The sequence below is a fragment of the Enhydra lutris genome, unplaced genomic scaffold (assembly GCF_002288905.1).
Source record: "Enhydra lutris kenyoni isolate GAN:26980312 unplaced genomic scaffold, ASM228890v2 scaffoldscaffold12, whole genome shotgun sequence".
NCBI lineage: Eukaryota > Metazoa > Chordata > Mammalia > Carnivora > Mustelidae > Enhydra > Enhydra lutris.
In genome coordinates, this window is record NW_019154096.1 from 21,575,894 (window position 1) to 21,592,106 (window position 16,213).

Consider the following 16,213-nt stretch of genomic DNA (forward strand, 5'->3'; position numbering starts at 1 on the left):
GGCAGGAGCAGTGGCCGCCTGAAGGCATGGCAAAAATGGTGGTGGTGATCAATGAAAATCCCAAAGAGAGAACAGAAAGTCACACTAGTTGCTTCCTGCTTGCTCTCAAATGTGAAGTCCTCAGAAAGGGATTTTCTGACTTTTCTATCAAACCGTCACAACCCCGTATCCTCTGTTATTTGTCTTCATAGCACTATTTCTATTTGGCATTGCTCTGTGTGCCTCTGGTGCTTATTTTTTTACCATCTTATTAACTAGAATGCAAGTCCTCTGATGGTAGGCACTTTGTCTTATTCACTGTTGTATTCTCAGCACAAAGAGCAGCAGAAGAGCTTGATAGATATTCACTGAATAAATAAATTCTCAATCCAGGACAGATAAAGAAATTTTACTATTATTAAGGACCTGTAGCATTTGCTTCCAGGGACTGTCAATTTCTGCCTGAGTCACAATTTTGCCACATGGGGGCTCTGCTGTTAGCCACAGGAGATTCCTAAGCATTCCCCGCACTCTTAAGGGAACAAGTCTTCAATCGGGATTAAGCATTGACAATACACAGAAGGTTTCTCCAGCCCAGTTTGAAAGAGTCCTCAAATAGACTGATACATTTTACCATAATATAAGGACTCAGGCTCCTATTCCCTGCCACTATATTGCAAACCTATGCTGCGTTCCTCTTCTCAGAAGTTTCATATCTTTTAGGTTTGCAGCATAAAATCAAAAATATCAGACTTACTGTTTCAAAAACAAAAATAAAATTAACCAGTAGGACATTATGGTTTTTAATCCAAATCTAGATTTCTATTATTTTTCCCCACCTGGTGGCTGGGGAATTTAATGCTTAATTAAATTAATCCTTAATGCTGATATATTTGTTAGGAAGGAAGATTTTAAAATAAACTAGTGTACTCAATGGGAAGTATTATATACAATGCTTTAAAAATACAACAGAAAATAGAAAATGCTATAGACTGAATGTTTGTGTGCCCCCTCCACATTCATATGTTGAAACCTAATTCCCAGTGTGATGGTATTTGGAGGTGGGGCTTTGGGGAGGTGATTAGATCATAAAGGGTGAGCCCTCAAGAAGGGATTAGCGCCCTTATAAAAGAGGCTCCTGAGAGATCCCTTTCTCCTTATGTCATGTGAAGTTATAAAGAAAAGAGGACATCCCTATGAACCAGGAAGCAGCCCCTCGACAGACATAGAAACTGCTGGCTTATTGATCTCGGACTTCCCAGACTCCAGAACTGTGAGAAATAAATTTCTGTTATTTAAAAACCATCCAATCTGTGGTATTCTGTCAAACAACCTAAATGGGTCAGAACAGAATTTTTTTTTCTTTAAAAATTCTTGTTACATCAGAATATATATGAAGCAAATATAGCAAAATGTTTATTATGATAGCATTTAAACAATACTGGCTTTATATTCAAAACACAGCCATACATGCAAAGTAGAACATCAAATATTAAGGTGAAAATTTGGTTAAGAAATGTTTATAGTTACTCTAAAACTCTTTTGTTTTGCTGTAAGAAATTATAAGAAATTTGGGAATATATACACAGGACTATAAATTTTACAGTGTGCCTTACATTCTTACAAATTCCTTCGTGGAATTTTTTCTAAATGAAAAGCTAGAATACTGATTTCTCTTAATATCAATGACTATAAGTGACTTTTGATTTTTATTCTCTTGATAGGAATTTTTTGAGCATTTGTTAGAATACCTCAACATCAATACAAAAATTAGGTTTGTTTAGCAAGGAACATCAAATAATTGTTTTTGCTGACTATGGGCAAGTGTGATGGAAGTAGGAATAGAAATACTAGTAAATACGAAGATTAAACCAACATAGACTTGTGACACCTTAATATTAATTCCCATTCCCAAACTTGTCATTTGACCCATTACTGAATTTGACAGTATAAATACCACAAAATAGATATACATTTCTTTTTCTAAGATCTAAGTCTCAGTTTACTGAAAAGTTTGGTAAGTCATAGATTTCCTACTGAAAGTAAATAGATGTTGTATGTATCCATTGGAGCTAGATATCCTGCTTAAATTAATAAATGGATATTTGCTCAACATATGTGTTATTAAAACTTACTCCTTGCAAGTTAAATGACACTGACACAAAGGAAAGCAATTAACCAATGCAGAGCATGAAACAAGATGAAGCCCAAATGACCTGGTATCTCTCAACAAATTAATGGCCTTGAAAAATTAAAGAGATTTCCAAAACATGAAAAAAATGCAGTATCTGTGCTTTGCTTAAATCTTGACTACAAAGCAATTTTATGAACTTATTATTTTTGTTAGGTGCAATAATGGTAGATGGTTAAACTAAAAGTCCCTATTGGTTGGAATTGCATACTAAATATATATGGGTATATGAGTAAAGTGCCATGATTTCTGAGATGTGTGGGGTTTTTTTGTTTGTTTGTTTGTTTTTTAGATTGTATTTATTTATTTGACAGACAGAGATCACAAGTAGGCAGAGAGGCAGGCAGAGAGAGAGGAGAAAGCAGGCTCCCCACTGAGCAGAGAGCCCAATGCGGGGCTCGATCCCAGGACCCTGGGATCATGACCTGAGCCGAAGGCAGAGGCTTTAACCCACTGAGCCACCCAGACGCCCCCTGAGATGTGTTTTTAACATTCTCCAAGAAAAAAAAGGGTGTGTGTGTGTGTGTGTGTGTGTGTGTGTGTGTGTACATGTAAAAAGGGGCAGGGATAGATGAAAAAAAAATTAGCAAAATATTGATAACTGTTGAAGTTGAGGTTTATTATACTATTTCCTCTACTTTTGTATATGTTTTAAAATTTCCACTGAAAAAAATGGAAAAAAAATATTTCCTCAAAGCCATGTAGTTTTCTTAGTTTTCAGAAGTCTTCCACTAAGTGTTATTCTTTAAGAGTCTGTTATTTTTCCCTATTCCCAAATTTAGCTTAGGGCTACCTCTGAAGAAAGTAAGATGAGTAATGCAACGAAACCTGAAAATATGGACTGGTGTGGTAGGAGTCAAGATGATGGAGGAATAGCAGACTGAGATAACATCAGGTCACAGGAGTTCAGCTAAGATACTTATGAAACCATTCCGAACACCGACAAACCCAGCAGGAGATAGAAGAAGAGCAGCAATTCTTTCAGAAAATCGACCACTTTCTGAAAGGATAGATATGCGGAGAAGTGAATCTAAAGCGATGGGAAGATAGACAGCAGGGGGAGGGGCCAAGCAATGGAGCACAAAATTCAAATTTTAAAGTCTGCTCCACTGAGGGACATCACTCCAGAGGGCAAGTGGGGTTGGAGCCCTCGCAGGGACAATGTGGTCTCAGGTCCCATGGGGTCAAGAAGGATCGGGGGTATCTGAGTGTAGCAGAGCTCACAGGTATCAGAGCAGGGAAGCCGGCTACAGAGATGGAGCCAAGGAGTGAGCTCCCACCTCAGGGTTACCTTAAACTGTGATCTGCAGCACATTCAGGCCACTGCTCCTTGAGCAGGGACCCCACAAGTGGCAGATCCGGAGGGACTCACCTTCCTTCTCTGGAGGCAGGAATCTGCTGGGTTTGGAGACTCCAAATGGGGCTGTGTGCCAGAGACGGAGGTGCTCGGTCACAGGCCAGGTGAGCTTGGAATGCGGCCAGAGACCAGGGAGACAGGAGTGATTAAGCATTTTTCCCTGAGGGCGCACTGAGGAGTGGGGGGGGGGCAGCTCTTGGCTCTTCCAGACTGGAGACTGAGGCCATGATTTTCATACCTGTCCTCCAGAGCTCTATGGAAAGCATTCAGGGAACAAAAGCTCCCGACAGCTAACCCAAGCAGATTATTCAGCCCGGCCCCTGGCAAGGGCAGCACAATTCCGCCTCAGGCAAAGACATTTGAGAATCACTACAACAGGCCCCTCCCCAGAAGATCAGCAAGAACATCCAGCTAAGGCCAAGCTCACGATCAAGGAGAACAGTGGAATTCCAGAGGAGGGGAAAGCAAAGCATGGAATTCATGGCTTTCTCCCCATGATTCTTTAGTCTTGCAAAGTTAATTAATTTTTCTAATTTTATTTTTTTCCTATTCTAATTTTTTAAATTTTTCCTCTTTCCTATTTTAACATTTTTAACTAGTTTATCTTAACAATACCTTTCTAAAAAATATTTATAAACCTTCATTATTATATTCATATTTTATCCTTCATTGTATTTAACCTTATTTTTTGTATACATAAAGGGTTTTCTTATTCTAAAAAATTTTGAGATACAATTTCTTCTAATAGATCAAAATATACCCTAAATCTAACACAGGGCTTTGTCCAAGTCTCCAGCCTGAGCACATTCTCTCCCGCCCAACCCTTTTTTTCCTCCTTTCTTTTTCCAACCAATTTATCTTATCAATTCCTTTTTTAGAATTTTATTTTAAATTTTTTTTAAAGATTTTATTTATTTGTTAGAGAGAGAGAGCATGAGCACAGGCAGACAGAGAGGCAGAGGCAGAGGGAGAAGCAGACTCCCCGCCAAGCAAGGAGCCCAATGTGGGACTCGATCCCAGGACACTGGGATCATGACCTGAACCGAAGGCAGCTGCTTAACTAACTGAGCCACCCAGGTGTCCATTATTTTAAATTTTCATCCTTACAGTCATATTCCATCCCTTCATCATGTTTACCCTTATTTTAGTGAGAGGTAGTTTCCTCTAAGAGACCAAAATACACCCAATATCAAGTGGGTGGCTCTGTTCTATTCACCAGTCTATTATATATATATTTTTAATTTTTTAAATTCAATTTGGGGTCTCTTCTGATTTGGTGAGCATATATTTTTCTGGGATCTTTGCCACCCTTTCAGTATTTTATTCTCTCATTCATATATTCTTATCTGGATAAAACGACAAGGTGGAAAAACTCACCACAAAAAAAAAAAAAAAAAAAAAAAAAAAAGAACAAGAGGCAGTACCAAAGGCTAGGGACCTAATCAATACAGACATTGGTAATATGTCAGATCTAGAGTTCAGAATGACGATTCTCAAGGTGCTAACTGGGCTCCAAAAAGGCATGGAAGATATTAGAGAAACCCTGTCTGGAGAAATAAAAGCCCTTTCTGGAGAAATAAAAGAACTAAAATCTAACCAAGCTGAAATCAAAAAAAGCTATTAATGAGGTATAATAAAAAATGGAGGCTCTTACTCCTAGGATAAATGAAGCAGAAGAGAGAATTAGTGATAGAGAAGACCAAATGATGGAGAATAAAGAAGCTGAGCAAAAGAGAGACAAAAAACTACTGGACCACAAGGGGAGAAGTAGAGAGATTAGTGATACCATAAGACAAAATAATATTAGAATAATTGGGATACCAGAAAGAAGAAAAAGAGAGAGGGGCAGAAGGTATATTGGAACAAATTATAACAGATAATTTCCCTAATACGGCAAAGGGAACAAGCATCAAAATCCAGGAGGCACAGAGAATCTGCCTCAAAATCAATAAAAATATGTCCACACCCTGTCATCTAATAGTAAAACTTACAAGTCTTAGTAACAAAGAGAAAATCCTGAAAGCAGCCCAGGACAGGAAGTCTGTAACATACAATGGTAAAAATATTAGATTGGCAGCAGACTTATCCACAAAGACCTGGCAGGCCAAAAAGAACTGACATGATATATTCAGAGCACTAAACGAGAAAAACATGCAGCCAAGAATACTATATCCAGCTAGGCTGTCACTGAAAATAGAAGGAGAGATAAAAAGCTTTCTGGACAAACAAAACTAAAGAATTTGTAAACCCCAAACCAGCCCTACAGGAAATATTGAAAGGGGTCCTCTAAGCAAAGAGAGAGCCTAAATGTGACATAGACCAGAAAGGAACAGAGACAATACACAGTAACAATCACTTTTCAGGCAATACAATGGCACTAAATTCATATCTTTCAATAGTTACCCTGAATGTAAATGGGCTAAATGTTCCAACCAAAAGACACAGGGTATCAGAATGGATTAAAAAACAAGACCCATCAATATGCTGTCTACAAGAAACTCATTTTAGACCCAAAGACACTTCCAGATTTAAAGCGAGTGGGTAAAAAACAAGTGACCATGCTAATGGACATAAAAAAAAAAAAAATGGGGTGGCAATCCTTATATCAAACAAATTAGATATTAAGCCAAAGATTATAATAAGACATGAGGAGGGACACTATATCATACTCAAAGGGTCTGTCCAACAAGAAGATCTAACAATTTAAATATCTATGCCCCTAACGTGAGAACAGCCAACTGTATAAACCAATTAATAAAAAAATCAAAGAAACACATTGACAATAATACAATAATAGTTGGGGACTTTAACTACTCCCTTCACTGAAATGGACAGATCATCCAAGCAAAAGATCAGCAAGGAAATAAAGGCCTTAAATGGCACAGTGGACCAGATGGACATCACAGATATATTCAGAACATTCTATCCCAAAGCAACAGAATACACATTCTTCTCTAGTGCACATGGAACATTCTCCAGAATAGATCACATCCTGTGTCACAAATCAGGTCTCAACCAGTACCAAAAGATTGGGATCATTCCCTGCATATTTTCAGACCACAATGCTCTGAAGCTAGAACTCAATCATAAGAGGAAAGTTGGAAAGAACCCAAATACATGGAGGCTAAAGAGCATCCTACTAAAGAATGAATGGGTCAACCAGGAAATTAAAGAAGAATTGAAAAAATTCATGGAAACAAATGATAATGAAAACACAACAGTTCCAAATCTGTGGGACACAGCAAAGGCAGTCCTGAGAGGAAAATATATAACTATACAAGAAACAAGAAAGGTCTCAACCTAACCCTACACCTAAAGGAGCTGAAGAAAGAACAGCAAATAAAGCCTAAACCCAGCAGGAGAAGAGAAATAATAAAGTTCAGAGGAGAAATCAATGAAATAGAAACAAAAAAAACCACTAATAGAACAAATCAATGAAACTAGGAGCTGTATCGGGGGCGCCTGGGTGGCTCAGTGGGTTAAAGCCTCTGCCTTCGAAACTAGGAGCTGTATAGTATTTCTATACACCAACAACAAGACAGAAGAAAGAGAAATTAAGGAGTCAATCCCATTTACAATTGCACTCAAAACCGTAAGATACCTAGAAATAAACCTAACCAAGGAGGCAAAGAATCTCTACTCAGAAAACTATAAAGTACTCATGAAAGAAACTGAGGAAGACACAAAGAAATGGAAAAACATTCCATGCTCATTGACTGGGAGAACAAATATTGTGAAAATGTCTATGCTACCTAAAGCAATCTACACGTTTAATGCAATCCCTATCAAAATACTATCAACTTCTTTTCAAAGAAATGGAACAAATAATCCTAAAATTTATATGGAACCAGAAAAGACCTCAAATAGCCAAAGGAATGTTGAAAAAGAAATCCAAAGTTGGTGGAATCACAACTCTGGACTTTAAGCTCTATTACAATGGTGTTATCATCAAGACAGTATGGTACTGGCACAAAAACAGACATATAGATCAATGGAACAGAATAGAGAGTCCAGAAATGGACCCTCAACTCTATGGTCAACTAATCTTTGACAAAGCAGGAAAGAATGTCCAATGGAAAAAAGACAGTCTCTTCAACAAATGGTATTGGTAAAATTGGACAGCCACATGCAGAAAAATGAAACTAGACCATTTCCTTACAACACACACAAAAACAGACTTAAAATGGATGAGAAACCCCAATGTGAGACAGGAATCCATAAAAATCCTTGAGGAGAACAGAGGCAGCAATCTCTTCGACCTCAGCCACAGCAACTTCTTCCTAGAAACATCGCCCAAGGCAAGGGAAGCAAGGGCAAAAATGAATTATTGGGACTTCATCAAGATCAAAAGCTTTTTCACAGCAAAAGAAACAGTCAACAAAACCAAAAGACAACTAAGAGAATGGGAGAAGATATTTGCAAATGACATATCAAATAAAGGTCTAGTATCCAAAATCTATAAAGAACTTATCAAACTCAACACCAAAGAACAAATAATTTAATCAAGAAATGGGCCAGGACATAAACAGACATTTCTGCAAAGAAGATATCCACATGGCCAACAGACACATGAAAAGTGCTCAACATCATTCGACATCAGGGAAATACAAATCAAAACCACAATGAGATACTACCTCACACCAGTCAGGATGGCTAAAATTAACAAGTCAGGAAATGACAGATGCTGGTGAGGATGTGGAGAAAGGGGAACCCTCCTACACTGTTGGTGGGAATGCAAGCTGGTGTAGCCACTTTGGAAAACAGCATGGAGGTTCCTCAAAAAGTTGAAAATAGAGCTACCCTACAACCCAGCAATCACACTATTGGGTATTTACCCTAAAAATACAAAGGTAGTGATCCAAAGGGACACGTGTACCCAAATGTTTATAGCAGCAATGTCCACAATAGCCAAACTATGGAAATAACCTAGATGTCCATCAACAGATGAATGGACAAAGAAGATGTGATATATATATATACATATATCATATATATGTATACACACACACACACACACAACGGAATACTATGCGGCCATCAAAAGAAAAGAAATCTTGCCATTTGCAATGACATGGATGGAACTAGAGGGTATTGTGCTGAGCGAAATAAGTCAATCAGAGAAAGACAATTATCATATGATCTCCCTGTTATGAGGAATTTGAGAGGCAAAGTGGGGGGTTTGGGGGATAGGGAAGGGAAAAAATGAAATAAGATTGGATCAGGAGGGAGACAAACTATAAGAGACTCTTAATCTCACAAAACAAACTGAGGGTTGCAGGGGGATGGGGAGGGAGAGGATGGTTGGGTTATGGACAGTGGGGAGAGTATGTGCTATGGTGAGTCCTGGGAGTGTATAAGCCTGACGATTCACAGACCTATACCTCTGCGGCTAATAATACATTATATGTTAATTTTTTTAAAAAAGGTAGGAAAAAAATATGGATTGGTGTTACAACATAAATGTACCTTCAAGTTAGGGAGTAGGACATGTGCTAGATAACCCTCTAATGTCTCACTCATTTTGAATTTGCTTCATTTCAGAAAGACATTGAGAGACCACTTTAATGGTCAGATCTGGAACTTTCTTTATCCATTTATTTAAGTCAAGGATGTTCACTCATAACCATATGTGACCAAACAGGGTTTTTAATAGAGCCCTTGAAGCAAGCAGATGGAAAATAAGGATATTTCAGAGACATGTTAATGCTCTTATGAAAGATCAGGATATAATTACAAATGTATAAGTGCATATGTGTATTCTAAGAGCTAGAAATAAAGAAACTCCTATTCATAGCTGTAGGGAACTCTTTGTTAGCATTCTGACAACTCTACCACATGATAGGGTATTTCATCAAAAAGATTAAGCTTTTTACAATATCTAGATCAATTGGGGCACCTGGGTGGCTCAGTTGGTTAAGTGTCTACCTTGGGCTCAGGTCACGATCCCGGGGTCCTGGGATGGAGCCCCACAGCTGGCTTTCTGCTCAATGGGAACTCTGCTTCTCCCTTGCTTGCTCTCCCTATATCCCTCCCCACTGCTCATTCTCTCTCTTTCTCAAATAAATAAAATCTTCCCCCAAAATGCATGTACTGGTGAAAGCACTTTGTGAGTTAGAATACAGAATGTCAAAAATGTATGCTGTATAATAAATGGTTGTGATATTAAAAGTGTAGTAGAAAGGTAATACTGAAGAATTTTTTTATTTATTGGTAAAGCCTGACTCCACTCTTGGTCGTGTTAGTGTCCCTTGATACATGTTTGTTGCAGGATATGCTCATGACCAGAGACCCTAGACAGAATTAAAGAAAATTCATTTTCTCATAAGTACTCTGATTCCAGAAACATTTTATACCACTTTATAGTCTCTGAAGTATTTACCCATAAATTAGGGAAATTGATCCTATACAAAAGCCTTAGAAACTCATAACACAGGTATTATGTGTCCCATTTTGCAGATAAGCAACTGAAACCCTGAGAAGTTTAGCCAGAATTAGTTCCAAATTCCAAATGTTAATTGACATATGCAATAAAAAACATATATCATTCTCTAAATTATTTTAGAAGGACATTTTGGATGCACTGAATTTGTTTTCTAGTATACTTAGTCCAAATGGTCCCAAATCTGATCTTTATGTAATTTTCAGTTTTCACCAAATCTTTTGGTTCTGTTGCCTTCCAAAGCCATATGCAAAGACATTGTCTATGTCTAGGTTATCTGAATAAAAATCCATGTTGCTGTTATTCAGGGGCTAATTTTGCTAATCATTTCATAAAATATTTAAAAATACATCATGGTCCTTTGTATTTTGAAATACCTTAGGTGATGGGAGCTAATATCAAGATGTTTTCAAAAATAAGAGTCTCACAAAATTGAAGAGAAGTGATAGCCAAATTTAAAGTTAATTCAAATGTGTTGACTCTTTTTTTGGTGTTTCCAATGTTTATTTATAAATTACTCTGGAGAATTGTTGATCCTATTCTCAAAACTTGACCCAAAGAAGCAGCTAATAGCTTCACCATCCCTCTAGTTGCTCAATTTATAAAATAGGAATCATCTTTGATTTCTTTATCTCATACCTCCACTCCTAATCCATTAGAAAACTCATGTTGGTTTTACCTAAACATATATCCAAAAACTAACCAATTCTCATCACTTTCAAGTGATGGCCCAAGTCACCATCATCTCTCTCCTGGATTGGTACAAAGGCCTTCTTATTGATCTCCCTGCTTTTATTCTTATTTATATAATATAATATATTATATATTACATAATATATTTATAAATCAAACTTAATTTTGAGTTTATTCCTATAAGAGCAGTGTGACTTATCCTTTCAATAGGTAACTTGATCATATCTTTAGTTTGCACAAAATCTTGAGTTGGTCCCCAGTTTCCTCCAGAAGAAAGCCAAAGTTTTTACAATGGCATATGAAGCCCTCCAAGACCCAGTACCTAATACCTCTCTGAATTCATCTTTAATTCCTCTACTCTAGGTCTCTCTATTCTAAACAGATTGGCCTGTTTGCAATTCATTGTACATATGATCTACCACTTGAGGGCCTTCAGACTAGCCAGTCCCTTTATATATTTAAGGTTAACAACCTCATCTCCTTCCAGGTTTTGCTCAAGCCACTTTCTTAGTGGCCCTAACCATCCCAACATTTAATATTACAAGAAACAGACTCTTAACTATAGAGTACAAACTGATGGTTACCAGAGGGGAGAGGGGTGGAGGGGATGGGTTAAATAGGTGATGGGGATAAGGAATGCACTTCTGTTGAGCATAGGGAGTTTTATGTTAAGTGTTGAATCACTAAATTCTATACCTGAAACTAATATTACAGTGTATGTCAACTAACTGGAATTTAAATAAAAGCTTTTTAAAAAGTAAAATTACAATTTACCTCACCTCTTACACTCTCAATCTTCCCTATTCTCACTTTTCTCTTCTCTATGGTACCTACTACCTAATAATATACTATTTATGTGGGGGGGTTTTGTCCATGTCTCCCCATTAGAATATAAGCTTAGATCTTTGTTTTGTACACTGATGTATTCCAAGTGTCTGGAACAGTACCTATTACATAGCAGGTACCCAAACAATGTATTTGTTAAATGAATGAAATCCCTGAGGCCAACCTATTGTTAATATATCAGTACATCTCCCTTAAGCCCTGATTTTCTAAGTTTTTTTGGCAATTCAATTTCATAGTGGACACAAGTTGAGCAATATACACTTAGAATTTGTTTACACAATTGAAGCAAAATATGCACAGCTATTTGAAGTACTATATGTACAGTTTTTAAAAGTCTTTAGATACATGACTACATTTTATAATTGTATAAATCATTAAGGCTATAGTTTCATTGGGATGATTTAACTTGTCAGGTAGTTTATGGTTTGTTCTGTATGTGGTGGTAAGTGCAAAAGAATTTTAAATACATAATGCAGTATAATTTTGGTTCTATTGAAAGGCAAATCAGAACTAATCTTATTGCTATAGTCAACAAGTAAAAGGAGGATAAACTTTTTAAAAGTACAACAGACTGCTAAAATATTTTAGAAGATAAACTTTTTTTTATTTTTTTCTTTCATTTGAAAGGAAAAGACTATGTCTTTGAGCTAATTTCTACAGTCTCAAGTATTCAGTCTGCTTTGAATTGTATTATTTTACTTTTGGGTTTTTCTACTAGCCCCATGAATGGTCTTCCTTCTTCAGGCACTTCATTACACTGACCCCAGACAGATCTGGTGGTGATGCCAGCTTAAGGGCTAGTGCCAAGGTCAGGGCCACACAGAATCCCTGGAGTCAGACCCAGTCCAAGAATGGCTATACATTACTTTTGAGGAAGAAACCAATGATTCATATTGAGAGGAAATATCATTCGCGAGACTGAATGTGAAGGTGAGGATGAAGTCGGATCTATGGAGCTAGAAGAGGTCAGAAGCCAAGGTATCAGAAAAATGACTGAAACCTAAGGACAAGGTGTAAAACACAGAAAAGAATGTGAGTCACCATAAATAATCCAAGATTTCTCCCAGGAAGAGCAGAGTGAGAGAATTACATTTTCAGTGGGCTCATCTGTGTTCTTGCCACCAGGGAATGAAGGAAAAAGGAGCAGCATGAAATTGACGGGGTCTCCAACCATTGTAGAGTAGCCCTCAGCAGCTGTTAGGCAAAACAGACATCTCAAAATCTATTTCCCATGAAGAAGCAAGGAGAGTAAGGAGAAAAATCAGAGGTTCTCAAGCAACAGAGATATGAGATAGACATTATAAACATGATTTCCTCTAGTACTTTTTAATAGATAAAAGTTGCCAAGCCCCATTTGGGATGTTAGATAATTAAAGTTGTAACATGTCAAAGGAAATATTCAAAAGTATATTTACTTTTCTTATGAAATTTATGATTTAACTATGAAGATGAGATGTTCACATAAAAGGTAGAGATCACTTGCTGACCTAAATGTTTCCACTTTCTAGTTTCTTGCCTTTTACACACTTTACTTAAGAACACTTCCTTCAAAATTGTATCTAATATCATTGGCTCAGGAACACTGCAGAGATCAATCCCATGTGCACAAGACTAGTATTACATAACCACTTTGTTCCCCATCAAACGTACTTATGATCCCCATAAAAATGTATTAAAAATGTATAACAGCATCTATTATGTGTCAAGTTCTCTTCTAGTTATTAGAGAAACTGAAGTAGACAAAACACTATCTTTGTCCTCATGGAACCTACATCACAATATCATAAACTTTCATATCCTCTCTTCCAACTAGAAGAAAATTTGTTATTTTTAATCACTTCCTTACAGTGCATTTCTTAAAATTACCTGTCCATCAGTCTGTTGATAAGTGCAGCCTCTACCATCCCATGAATCAGAATCTTGAGGGAAAGACTGAGAAATTTATGTTTAACTAGCTCTCTGGGGGCTTTACATACATTAATAGCATGGATAATTTGGGAGGAACCACTGCCCTTTTCATAGCATACTATCAGAGGAATTGGTGATTTTCATTGTACTATTTCTGTGGGACCCTTTTGATTGTCATGACTAACAACTACCCAACTTCTCATCCTTAGAGAATGTGAAAGCTCTCTGGGGCATTCCACAGCCAATTCACCTGACAAAGACTGACAAGGCAAACTTCTAAGGTGCACTATTTATCTTTAAACAAAATGATTTTCTCTATGGGACAGATGTTACCATATTCTGTGTTAGGAAGAAAGAATTAAACATTAATTACTAGTTATGGGCCATAGAACCAAAAGATTCATTTTAAAGATAAAGCTGAGATGATAGAGATTTAGAAAGCTCTCTTATTAAAAGAAGGTAAGACTGAGTGAATCCTAGAAATCCATTGTGAATAACACAAAAATGTTCGTTGAAAAGGCTCTTTGTGAGTTAATGATAGTTGGTACAGTCAATATTCAATACTAAACAATAAGCAATGACAGCAAATACATTAAAGTTGATATTCAAATAACAGCTAACACACATTTATTATGTGCTACACACTATTCGAAGTACTTTACAGATATTAAGTTGACAATTCTCAAACCCTCTATGAAATGTTTTTTTGTTACCATACCTATTTTGTAGAAGAGAAAATGAGGCATAGAGAAGATAAGTAACCTATTCAAGTTTACATAGCTGGCAATTTGTAGCCAGGATTTAATCCTAGGTTCAAAAATCCATGCTCTTAATCACTAGACTAAACTGCTTCTTATTAGTTTTTATAATACTTCTTTCAAAGAATCATACCAAAGTTTATACAAACCTAGGAAGCAAGATTGATTAACTGATTGACTGATACTATAACTTCCTTGACTCAATGTCCTAATCAGGCTAATTTTCACTTGACTCACTTTCAGATGAAGATAACACTGTTGCTGAAAACCATCTAGTGGTTAGAGGTCCAAGCGAAAGAGAGAGATGGATTTGCATCTCAGCTCTGCCACTTACTTGCTGCATGAATGTCATCAAGTTACTCGCCAAGCCTCAGTTTCCTCATCTTTAAAATGAAAGTTATAAAGGGACGTACATCATAATATTGTTTAAAGATAAAACAAGATTGCTCGTTTAAAACACTTAGGAAGTGCTCAATAAATATTATTAGTGCAATAAATAGCAGCCGCATCAATAAACTGAACCAAATGATCTCTTGATTCTTCCACTCGCACTAAAAATGGTTTATTTCTCTTCTAATTAAAAACAAATGACAGCAACCAAAACAACAAACCAAGCCATAAGCCATTAAGCCAATTATGTCTTTTGTAGAAAACCAAAAAAGCTATTGGACACATCAATTTATATGTCATTAGTTATCCCCACTATTCCAAAATGTATCATCTATCTTAGCATCCTGAGACACCTTCCATAATACAATCACTGTGACTCCAAGAGGTCAAATGGGCAGGCAGTTAATGCTTCTCTGTGAAAAGCTCAATAAGTCATTTTATAAATTTCAGTCCAAAGCCTACGTTGAGGTTAAGAAAAATTGACATTCGGTCTGTGAACTTAATGTCAAGCTCCAGAAAAAACTCTAGGCAGTACATGTTTAGCGATTAAGTGGACGCAGACAATAAAGACATTGCCAAATTGTAAAACAAGACTTGGAAATTACAGAAAATGTTGCTAGTTATTGATTACGGTGACCATTCAGTTCCCATTGAGCCACCCAAAAGAATCATTCATTTTCCAGCAGAGAGCCTGCTCATTTGCAAGAAAAAAGAGAGACATTTCTGCACATGCCCATAATGTTCTTCACCACTGGGGGCAGCTTTACATAAGACTGCATTCACTGAAACCAAAGCAACAGTCCGAGCAGCTTTCAGAATGACAGTCTGCAGAAGTGAGCTGAGCGTGTGTGCGGTACGGGGCTCTCCTGCCTCCTGGGCTCCAACGCAGCTTTGTGGCTGAAGTGGGTGCTCACCACCAGAAATGCTGGGCTATGGAATACAGATGTGGCAGCTCAGGTAGCCCCACGTTGCCTGGAGGAATACATCATGCTTTCCGATAAGAAGAAATTGTAGAAGCCAGTTTTTTTTTTTTTTTTAAACGTCCCCCCCACAACAACAACAAAAAAAAACTGTAAAGATGCAAAAACGTAATATCCATGAAGATCCTATTACCTAGGAAGATTTTTTTGATGTTTTGCTACAAATGCGGTGCTGGAATTTATTTGTTCTTGGAGTGTTCTGCGTGGCTGGCAAAGAATAATGTTCCAAAATCGGTCCATCTCCCAAGGGGTCCAATTTTTCTTCCTGGGTGTCAGCGAGCCCTGACTCACAGTGCAGCTGACAGGGGCTGTCATGCAAGTGGCCCCTTAAGCCAAAGCAAAAGACCTAAGGACGACCTTTGAACAATACAAAGGATGGGTATGTTTTGTCATTTTTCTTCTTTCCTTCTTAAAAAAAAAAAAAAAAAGACAAAAACAAAAACAAAACCCTCTAGTTTGTGTTGTAATTCTGCCTTAATTATTTTAGAGATTACCTTTCTGTGCTTAAGACTATAAATTCAATTGCTTAGTGGACACGTTTCCTTGCTTAACTATTTAGAAAAAAAAAAAAAAAACCTAAAGCCAATTCTCTTTAAATGTCAAGGAGGTGATATTTGATATTAAATGTTGTTTATCTAGATTTAATTTTAAAAAAAAAGAAAATACATGCCT

The 16,213-nt window shown here is 37.0% G+C and overlaps 2 protein-coding genes across 2 annotated transcripts in view; one reads left to right on the top strand and one right to left on the bottom strand.

Moving 5' to 3' along the window:
* Window positions 1-16,213, bottom strand: part of LOC111144805 (catenin alpha 3) — a 1,765,227-nt gene that overhangs the window by 1,004,176 nt on the left and 744,838 nt on the right. The window lies entirely within an intron of this gene.
* The window catches only part of LOC111144806 (leucine rich repeat transmembrane neuronal 3), a 166,344-nt gene continuing 165,535 nt past the window's right edge, over window positions 15,405-16,213 (top strand). Inside the window, exon 1 of the mRNA XM_022499292.1 lies at window positions 15,405-15,920. Coding sequence (XP_022355000.1) covers window positions 15,917-15,920 — 4 coding nt within the window. The 5' untranslated portion in view covers window positions 15,405-15,916. The remainder of the gene's footprint in view (window positions 15,921-16,213) is intronic.